The sequence below is a fragment of the Poecilia mexicana genome, unplaced genomic scaffold (genome assembly GCF_051168715.1).
Source record: "Poecilia mexicana isolate PSO_F unplaced genomic scaffold, ASM5116871v1 scaffold_20, whole genome shotgun sequence".
NCBI classification, from domain to species: Eukaryota; Metazoa; Chordata; class Actinopteri; order Cyprinodontiformes; family Poeciliidae; genus Poecilia; species Poecilia mexicana.
The window spans coordinates 4,262,807-4,273,899 of NW_028263389.1; the positions used below are offsets into that span (position 1 = coordinate 4,262,807).

Below are 11,093 nucleotides of genomic sequence, written 5' to 3' on the forward strand. Positions count from 1 at the left end.
TTTGAGAATCTCATTTAAAAAAGAACTACACATTTGACTATTGTGAGTAAACATAAAGTTGTATAAATGCAACTCTGCACAATTCATAAAAACTCTAACATGTAGTGCAGCAAAAAGCCAGAGAACTAGTTTTTATGAATTTGTTGAATATATAGCTATAGTGTGGACTCCTTATTTTTGTCTATAACAATCTTGGGAATAACTCTGAGTTAATTTATACAGATCTCCCCACCCCCATGTATCATAACATCTACACCGGGGTAAAACAAACTCCTTAACTTTCAGGAACTGCTCTTGAATATTAATTCTTCATTTTTGCTCTTTTAAATGCAAATTAGGTTATTAAAAGAATTTTTTTTTTCAACCAATACAGTCAAACTTCTGCTATTAGGGACAGTGTACATTTTGATATTTTCAGTGTTGCAGGTGAAAAAATAAAAAAGCAGAAGTTTGCTTTAAAGGTGATGAAGTCAGTCAGAGAGAAAGAGAACAAATGTTTCCTCTTAGCTCGTGTGTGTGTTCTGATAACATAATAATAGACTGTCAACTCTTAGTCACCGAGTCTTTTCTGAGGTTGGTGTCAACACATTCTCCTCACCACAGCTACAGCTCGAACTCAGCCCTTCTGAGCAGCGCTGTTGCAACTGTTACTCGTGTCAAAGTTGCAGTTATGTTTTCCACATCAGGCTATTTCGGCTCACATACGCTGTCTGTGGCGAAACTCGCAGCCGACAGTCAAGACTACGGGGAAAGAGAGCTCATCACTCGCTTATATACACGCCAAAAATAACCGACCAATCAGCCACGAGCAACAGACAATCAAGTCAGCCAATCAAGGCGGCGAGAGAACCGAACTGAGCCGTAGAAGCGCGCCGATTGGACAGCTGTGATGTCATTCGCCGTCGCGTACGTTGCTCGAAACTGATTGGACATTCGCGGCAGCCACCAGGAGGGGAGGAGGCTGGGGTCCAGGTTTGAATAGGGGAAGTTTGCAGAGCGCAGTTGTCCGGCAGCCAGTCTAGTGTGCTGTTTGCAAATATCCTGAGCTGAGCGCTGCGAAGGGAGAGGGGAGAAGGAAGTGGAGCACTGACGGACGGACTGCTGCTACAAACAAACCTTCGTTTGCATCGCAGAGGGGATCGTTCTTTATTCCTTTCACAGACATTTTTATTTAAAACGCGGGTGTTTAGATTGTTTTTTATTATTATTATTATTATTATTATTATTTTCCCACCCCCTCCAGACAATTAAGTTCGGGGAAGAAAAATGGATGTTTTACCGATGTGTAGTATTTTTCAAGAACTCCAAATAGTTCACGACACGGGCTATTTCTCAGCCTTACCATCTCTGGAGGAGTACTGGCAGCAGGTGAATATAACTTGTTTTGTTTTTTTTTTTCTTTTTTTTTCTTTTCTTTTAAATCTACTCTCAGCTGGTTGAGCTAAGCGGAACTGAGCAGATTTCACGCGCCTGTCAGATCAAACACCGCCGACTAGAGCGGCATTAGAAGTTTTCTGTAAAATCCGTCTGTAACGGTGGTAAACACAAGGTACCCGCTGCTTGTTTCAGTCTCAGTTTCGCTATGAAGTTGTGTTGGCACGCTGCCGCAGCGGCTCACTTTGACAGTGACAGCTTCACACAGTTTCATCGTTGTTTTGGCCGTGCTGCGTTCAGAATGAATGGAGGAGAGCTTATCTCATTCGGCAATACGAGCGGGTTTTATTTTTTTACCAGCGTTGTAAAATATAAAAAGCTTTACTGCTTCTTCTTTTCTTTTTCTTTTTTTTTTAATCGTGGGAGAGCTACTTTCGCTCCCTTTAAGAGAAAACAGCGGATGATGATGCAGAAGGAAGTGCAGTTTGAACTCATTCACGAGATGACAGATAATCCGACGAAACCCCCACGCGCTGCGTTTTGACAGTGTTTTCCTGCTCGTGGCGCTCACCTGCATTCACTCTGAGATTTGAATGGACTCCTCAACGTGACGCGGTGAAATGTCAATTCCTTCGCGCATGAGTAGAGGCAGCAGAGCAGCTCGGCTTGGAGGATGTTCGGTGAAGGCTTGCAGGGGCGCTTCCAGAAAGTTTTCGATTTGTCCGCCTGGTGGGAGTGGGGGGGGGGGGGGCTGTTATGGGTTAACTTGGGGTGGCAAAAACAAAACCAAAAGCAGAAAAATAATGTCATGAGTTTTATTATGCTGTCATCGCTGAAAACCATGACTACATACACTTTGTGCCTAAAATGTTACACAGAAGCATACCGCTTATGACAACATAAGCAACAACATTGATGATGTTTACAATTTATATCAGTGACTTTTGAGATTTGTTTATATATATTTGTGTATACCTTAAACTCACTAATTTAAGGTTGGTGTGCTTGTCAATTTGAGCTTTAAAACTGCATTACCTTAATATGGGTGACAGGTGGCGCTCTTTTGGTTTACACACCCTGGCTATCATGATTATTTTGTTTTAAATCATTTACATTGGTTTGTAAATGATTTAAAAGTGGCTTTTTCCAGACAGCTGAGTGGCAATGCACAGCAACATGTGGGGAAGGGGCATTGCTATGTTACTCTGTCATACACACAGGCAGGAAAAGGTCAATTTTAAGGCGTTAGCATGGAAAATGTTATGTTTTACACATAAATACGTCATTTTAGAAAACCAAGAAATTCCACCATTTCTGGTCTTTAATTGCATTAACCAACAGCTTTGCTTTTCATTCATTTTTATTAGTTTATTACTTGATATATACATGACTGATAATCTGATTTTGCAATCCTCATGCAACTGTTGAGGAGCCTATCTTATTTTTTTTCTTCATTTTTGGGTTATAGTCCTTGGAGAAAAGCAGTTGGAGGAAAAAAAAAGGAATCTGTCAAAATTGGAATTGGCAGGTCAGCCCAGGTGAAGCCTGATCGGTGCTCCTCCACATGCAAATGAACAAGTGAATGAATAAAACATACATAAGCTCTAAATTTAAATCCATTTTAATAAAAAAAAAAATTATATGCAAGCTGTGTGACTGAGGAAGCAGTGAGATGACTGTCAGATTTAAAGTGGGTGCACCTGGAGCCAGATGGGGGGAAATCTTTTATTCCAGCCCCATCTGACGAACACCTCAGACTTTAATGGCCTCTCCATATACGTCTTAAGTAAACTGGGAGCTGTGGTGTCTGTGGCTGACTGGACTTGCTGGTTGCTGAGGGGAGGATGTGATTGCATGTCAACAGGGGAAAAGCAACTGAATGGCCCTTTGAGGCCGCAGGGGGAAGTTGAGCGTCTTCCTTTTAAGGACTCTAAAGTTTGCTCAGTGAGTCATCAGCGCTGAAATGACGGTGCACGTTTGCAGCTGGAGACTTCCACCGGCTCCCTCCGGCGAAGGGTCACGTTGTGTTGGAGCCGAAGACGTGGAGCGAGTGTGAAAGTGTGATGTTTTCCCAATGAATCATTCAGGTCTGCAGAGATAATATTTAAACACATACTCACCCCAGCCAGGAGCAGAGTATCCCATCGGTGCCTTCAAATTGTTGAGACCCATATACAAATCAAATCCAGGATTTTTTTTTTTTCTGCTTAAATTCCTGAAGCTGATTCCTAAAAGTGCAGGAGTAGCTGTGATTTCCTGGTTTGCACGTCCTGTTGTAAGCAAACATTATGCTGCCAAAAAAGCGTGTTGGGGATGTGCACATGCATGATTTAAGAGGATTTCCCTCACAGAGGTGTTTTGCTGCTTCTCTTCAGGAAAAGCTGTTGCAATAATTTTGCTTCTTTTCCCCTTTTTTTATTTCCCCCAAGACTTGCTTGGAGTTGGAGCGCTACCTACAGAGCGAGCCGTACGTCTCCACGTCCGAGCTGAAGTTCGGCGGCCAGGAGGACCTCTGGAGCAAGCTGATCCTGGCCTGCGGGGACAAGGCCAAGGCTGACCCAAACCTGGCCCTGGCGCCGGCCCACGACGAGGACAATCAGGACGGCCAGATCTTGGACAGCAACAGCGTCAACTCTGACGCCAGCAGCGAGGCTTCGGACAGTTTCGAGGAGCTCTCCCCCACGCACAGCTTTACCTCCAACCCGTTGGGGTCGGCGTTGGTTGGCTCCGGACCTTTTAGCCCCTCCGTCATCAGCACGCCGCCGTCCTCGCCGGAGGCCGCCGTGGGCACGGCCGCCGCCGTCAACGGCTGGGTGGCGACGCACGCCGGGCTGAACCTGCCCGTCAAAATCAGGACCGCCGGCGGCGGTGGTGGTGGCGTGGGAGTAGGAGGCGCAGCGGTGGCGAAGGCAGCAGAAAAGACTGGACTCCTCTGCGGGGACGCGTCCCCGGACGCCCGGAGGCGGGTACACAGGTGTCACTTCAACGGCTGTCGCAAGGTTTACACAAAGAGCTCGCATCTGAAGGCACACCAGCGCACTCACACAGGTGAGTTTCAGTGGAATAGGAGGGGATGAGGAGGTCATGTGATCTGTGTGTAAACAGAGCAGGAGGGGCTGCTCCATTCAAGGAAAACCACTTTGTCTCTATGCAGTCAATCCATGATTTATTTTTTTTTTTGTGATGATTATTTTTGCTGCACTTTTTAAAAAGATTGCAACCTAAGTTGCAAAGCTTTATTTTTGCACAGTCTATGAATGACACTGCTGCACATTACCTTCCCACAAACGGAAGGGACTATGTAAAGTTCAAATAACATTTTCAAGTACCTTCTTTAAGTAACATCCTTAATACCAATTCACTTGTAGCAAGGATCTGAGGAGGGATCAAAGTGGAAAAAGAAGAAAGTGATTTTTGGAAAATAAATAAATAAGCTAGCGTCACCTGTTAGCATCACGCACTTTCATTGTGCATGTACGGCCTTTGAAAGACATTGAGAAACAGGAAGTTAAGTTAGGAAGTGGGCCGAGGGGATTGGTCAAAATTCAACCAAGTTGCAGTGATGGATCAGAAAAAAAAGTAAATGATTGGTTTGGATTTGTGGAAAAGTCGCAATGAAATTCACAAGTTCCCGCAAAAATTTGTGAATGACGAGTGACTGTTGATCAACGGTTGCGATCGTAGCTTTCTGCAGGGTCAGTCTGTGTGGTTGAAAACCAAGGGAAAAGGAAAAAAAAAAAAATCACCACCAGTGACTCGTGGAAGTGCTGCTAATTCAGTCCTCCACCTTAATGGCATTGTCCAGCCATTGTGTAATGTAATTAAAGGCCCACGTTGCACCATGTCCTCAGCTGGAGTGCTGCGAGCATTAGCTCTGCATGGCTGGATACCTAAACTGTGACCTAATCTATGTGGAATGTGACTGACGGAGCCAGTGAGCGAACGACTGGGTGGCAGGGAGAGGGAGAGAGAGAGAGAGAGAGAGAGAGGAAGGTCGGGAGGGGGTGGAGGGGTGAGTGGCTGCACATCGGAGATGAAAGGACTTCCAAACAGATTGGGTTTCGCCATGGGAAAGAGCTGAGTGGGCGGGGAGCGAAGGGGGCCACTGGGTTCCAAATGGTCATTTAAATGTCTTTTATTTTTATTTAGTAGCGTGAAATTGCTTGTGTTGTTTCAGTTTACTCGTTTATTTCTGTCCCCACTCACCCTTCCTCCCTCCCTCCCACGATGTACCAGTCTGCATTCTTGGCGTGCTGCAGGTCGCATCAGAATCCGAACCCGAGCCAACAGGCTCCGTAGGAATTTCAGTCTCCAGCAGATTGTGGGCGCTTTTTTTTTTTTTTTTTTTTTGAGTTGCGTCATCGCTCTCTCTCGTGGTTGATTTGAGTGCAATTTAAATAGCAACGCTAAGAATGTAAGTGTCCCTTTAACGTCTGCTCCGTGTGTCTGCTCCGCAGGTGAGAAACCGTACAGGTGTTCGTGGGAGGGCTGCGAGTGGCGCTTTGCACGGAGCGACGAGCTGACCAGACACTTCAGGAAGCACACAGGGGCCAAGCCATTCAAATGCAATCACTGTGACAGGTAAGCCGCTTGTCCTCGCTCTCGTGATAAGGCTGCTGGACTAGCTCCATTGTCAGATTATTTGACTCAATAACCTGGGAAAATGTCCTAAGTGAAATAATATTCCAGTGAAGCCAGTACTTTTTCATTAACGTTAAGGAATTGCAAAACGAGCTCCTATGTCTTGCTGGAAAGTTATTTGTAAGTTAGGTTTGTCTTATTTCAAAAGTACCAATAGATTTACACTGGTAAACAGACAAAAAATGCTTTGTAAGATTTGTTTCAGCAGCGTTCTCACAATAAAAACCACAAACCTAAGTATGTGGTTGCATTTTATGTGGCAGACAAACAAAAGTGAGTTATTGTGAGGTGAAATGGGGGGGGAAAGAAATATTGTTTTTCCACATAAATGTCTCAAAAGTTTTGCATTTGCATTCATGCCCTCTGCTCTAATTACCTTCAGAAGTCTTCTGCTTCATGAATGTTTCGTGAAGGCCTCAGAGGTTTTCTTTTAGAGAACACTGCTGAGAAAAACGAATGAAGAATCCAGAAGCAGCCAAGAGTTCACACCACTAATGCTGCTCTGAGGCAGAACAAGGTGCTCTGGTCAGATCAGAGCACATTTTAAAGTTTTGGCCTACGTGTACAAAACTATGCGTGGTAGAAAAGTAACTCTGCACGTTACAGTATCGTGCTGTGGCCTAGTCAAAGTCTAGTTCAGAGACAAATTAGAAAAGGTGTGTGAAGGCTTTGAAATGACTGTGAACTCAGTGAAACGTGGTGGTGGTGGCATCATCCTGTGGGAATGTGAAAGGCTGAATCAGAGCTGACAAAGACTAGTATGTAGATCTAGACTGTATGAAACTGATAAACGGACCCGAAATGTTGTAGTGGGACAAAATGCGAAGCAGGGCTAAAACGATTAATCGTGATTAATCGATTATTGATTAGATAATTTGAAAGAACAACACAGTCGGAGCATTTTAGCACCGGCTTAGCTTCAAATGTTGAAGTTAAAACTTTAGAATGTTGTAGAAGAAAAAACACCATGGCTTTTTGCTATCCAGTTTTTAATTGGTTCATCTGAAAATGAATCAACATTTCAGCCTTACATTACAGTGATGTCAAGTCCAGCAGAAAGGGCCGAGCTTTTCATGTTTTTATTTTGTTTTGGGGACTTTTTTGGCTGCAGAAACATCCTTTGCTACACTAAAATTGTGTACACTAAAATAATGCTTTGTTAATAGTAAAAAAAATGTTTAGTCCTTATTTAAAAACAGAATTGAATCATATATTTACATCTTTTAATGTGATTTAAATTAAAAATTGACAGTGCAATTTCTTCTCATCTGATTCATCGTCAGCATAATCGATTAATCATCCATTGCAGCCCTATTCTTGACCTTTTTAAATCGTTTCCTTGGTTACCGACTGACCTCCTTTCCTTTCTCTCTGTCCTCAGATGTTTCTCCAGGTCCGACCACCTGGCCCTTCACATGAAGAGGCACGTCTAACGCAGGGCCAGCGTCGTCCGGGCAACGCACCGAAGGGGAAATCCTCTTAAATTTTCTCTCTCAAACTTTTTTTTTCTTTTTTTCTTTTTTTTCTTTTTTTTTTGGTGGAGAGAGGGAAAAAAATAAAATCCAAACACACGCCATCTCCCGACTGGCCTCTTGGTTGAACTGTCCCAGAGAGCAGAGCGGCGAGGGCGACGGGGGCGGGAGGAGGAGGCGTGTCCCAGCCAAAGCATGCCGTTTTGCACCGTACCGAAATAACCCAGTGCCTCCGGGACCTCACTTTGTTTGTTCTTTTTTTTTTTTTCCCGAGACGGGCGCTCTGATGGTTTTCTGTTGCAACAAGACGACGAAATCGCGGACGCGAGTGGGAAGGAAATGTTTTCCATCGAGGACTTTAAGAAAAGACGGTGGGGGCGGGGAGGAAAAAAAAAACTAACAAAAAATGCTTAGAAAAAAAAAAAAAAGGCGAGTGAATGAATCGTATGTATGGTGCATGATGTTTGGGGGGGGAACGTCTCCCCGGACAGCAGATACACTGGTACTTTACAAACCTGTCTGAGGTTAGCATGTCTGCACTGTGAATGTCTGAGATTGGCTGACCGGCCCAGGATGAGGATTAAAGAGGAGACGGATTGGTGCGGGGCTGGTACCAATGTTGCTGTGGACTGAATGAGTTTTTGTGGCGGAGGCAGGCTGGGGGTGCGGGGGGCAGGGGGGAGAACATTCCTGCTGTTTCCCCAGGTGGCAGCGTGAGGATGAGGCCAGGTCACGCCTGCCTCGGCTGTCTGACTCCCAGACTGAAGATGAGGGGATGAGAAGGGGGGGGTTCGGATCAGCTTTGGATCCGACCGGAAAATAGACATGAAGCCTTCTGCTCTGTGCCTCCACCCCCTCTTCCGTGAATGACAGAAGCCTTGTTTTGATGGTTTTTCTTTTTACTTTTTTTTTTTTTTTTTTTGGTGCAGCTACTAAATGTGCAATGTGTTATGTAGCCTGGTTTCTTAATTTTTCTACAAGCTACAAAACCCATTTGTAGTACCGACTGTATGAGCTGTGTGCTTAGAGGTAATAACACAACTATACTATTAACTTCAGTATCATAGACAGGTGTTGCATGGTTCTAGGGATTGTTTCCATTTCCAGTTTCCCACTGTAATCAGGACTGCAAATAGTTTCAAGAAAAGTGCAGCTAAAACGCAAACGGTTAGATGTTACAATATTGTACATAAAGGCCTCGACAATTCCTCCTTTTGGGTTTTTTTTTTGTTTGTTTGTTTATTTTTAGTGGAGATGCACCGATCTGTCTTGACTGGCCCTTGCTGATATTTTTATTTTATTTTATTTTTTTATCAAACACAAGTGAAGGAATAACTTGTCCCCCTTTGTGCATCTAGGTACATGTCTTCAACATTTACCAGATTCCTATAAATTAGCTTTTTTAATCATTGTTAAACAAAAAAGGGATCAAGTACCTCCTGTTAGCTGAAAAATTTGGGGACTTTTCATTTTTGATGCACTTAACGCAAGAAAAAAAATTATTTTTTTCTCAGTATGTTACCATCCAGAACGGGGGGGAAAAAAATCGGCCAATTCCAACATCTGGCTGGTTGATCGGTTCATCTCTACTTTCACCCTTTTTTTTAAGTTTCCTCTTCATTGTGGTTTTCCATCTGCCTGGAGATTTCACTGCTGCTCATATCCATCTGATGCCTCAGAGACTCATTTCTGCATAGTACTTCTTCTTTTGTTTATGTATGTGTGTGTGTGCGTACACTCTCTTTCTTTCTATCTAATAATGCACTGTTGACCTTAATGGTGCCTTATGCAAGTGGCCCCCCATCCGGGGTTGTCACGTTTGTCGACTGGGTGATTTATTATTTAAAATATTTTTAATTTTTGTTTTACAAGCTCTATCAAGGCTCGATTACAAAACGGTTGCAATAGTTACATTTTCTCCATGACTAATTGAGCTGTTGCATTTGTAAGTCTTTCACACAGAGTACCTGTTATCAGTTTGTGTTAGTTTTTTTTTTTTTTATGAGATGGAGCAGCAGATTAGCTGTTGCTTATCACATTTAAGTTATGTTGTAAATAAGACGATGCCGTACCCTGGGAGCACTTAAATTCGTTTATTAAAGGCGTTGACTACTGTGTAGTATGAACTCGAGTCCATCTCACACAGCACAAAGGTACAAAGTGATTAAGATGTCGAAATGGGGGAAAAAATAAATAAATAAAAAAACGACAGCTCTGTTTCGAGCGTGTCCCTGAGATTCCAACCGTATGACGGCATCAGACACTCGCAACAAAAATGCGACTTTCTTTTCCGCAGAAAGTGACGAAGCAACCGTCGGTGCTCAGCAACAGCTGGGGGAGGGCTGTCGTTTCCCCAGAAAAAGGCTTTCTGAAACTTTAGCTTTAGCGTAGCTTGAACTCGGTTACCCCTCCACTCCTCTGCTGGTTCTTCCATCGCATCCAAGTGGGACTGAAGGAGGGGGGGAAAAAAAGAAAAAAGCTAAAGATTTATTGTAATTAACAGGCTGCAGTCGGACAGGCCTCGCCTTGTACTGCCTCTCGGTAATGAATTGCTAAAGGCTTTGTTGGCATGGAATCTGTCACAGACTGCTGACTGTGTATGTTGGTTATTGACCTGTCTGGAGCGCGTTGTTTCAGCCAAAGCTACAACAGTGATACAGGGGAAATGAAGGGGGGTGCATGAGGAAATTAGGCAAAAAGAAAAAACATTAAGGATTGACACTGGAGCGAAAAGATTAAAGAAAAAAGAAATGGAGGTGATTTGACTTCAGTTGATCAGGGTGAGGCGATCTGTCCCAGGGTCGGCGACCTCCGATGTCGCAGCGACCGCGGCACGTATGGATTTTGGATCGGTCGCAGGAGACGGGGGATGAGTTCAAGCTTGAAACTGCTTGCTGCGGTAGATTTTAGGGGGGAAAGTTGCTGCAAAGAGCCGCAGCATCTGTGACGGCGTCGAGCCGATATCCTTCCAGCGATAATTGAGCCTTGATTTAGCCTCGTTTATTATTTTTTATTTTGCTTGCATTTATTTCCTCATCATCATCATCATCTCTCTTTCATCCCACTCACCCAGCTGTTCTGTCTCATACAGAAAACACACTATCTTGCTCTCTCTCTATCACACACACAAGCATACACACACACACACACACACAGCTCTTTTGTTCTCAACTGAATCTTTGTATAAGAGAAAAAAAAAGACTTTTGTAAAATTGTTATGTTTATGCTTTATGAAATTTTTATTTGAAATTGTTTTGCAAAATTGTTATATTTCTGTATGAATGTATTTTTTATTGGAATAATAAGAAATTCTTATCTGACTTTTTTTGGCTGGCTTCCTTTGTCTCATCAGCTGATTTGGCTCACTTGGGTTTTTATTACTCTGAGTGCTTGTTTTGCACGGTTGGAGGGGGGAAATGGCCGCCTTGCATGCTGCTCTGCAGTACTCAGACTAAATTAGACACAAGGATATATAGTGCCTAGCAAAAAAAAACAAGAAAATGTTTAATATCCTTTTCAAACTTTTGCATATTTTCAAATCGGTGTGTTTTATCTGAATTTTATGCAAGAGACCGGCACCAAGTTCATACTTCAATCTGAATGAAA

The 11,093-nt window shown here is 43.5% G+C and overlaps 1 protein-coding gene across 1 annotated transcript; it reads left to right on the forward strand.

Moving 5' to 3' along the window:
* The first annotated feature begins 911 nt into the window (after window positions 1–911).
* Window positions 912–10,807, forward strand: klf6a (Kruppel like factor 6a). The gene is made up of 4 exons (XM_014978524.2): window positions 912–1,368; window positions 3,804–4,422; window positions 5,832–5,955; window positions 7,397–10,807. Exons 1-4 carry the CDS (start codon window positions 1,267–1,269, stop codon window positions 7,446–7,448), a joined length of 897 nt encoding a protein of 298 aa, XP_014834010.1. The 5' UTR covers window positions 912–1,266; the 3' UTR covers window positions 7,449–10,807.
* Window positions 10,808–11,093: the final 286 nt, after the last annotated feature.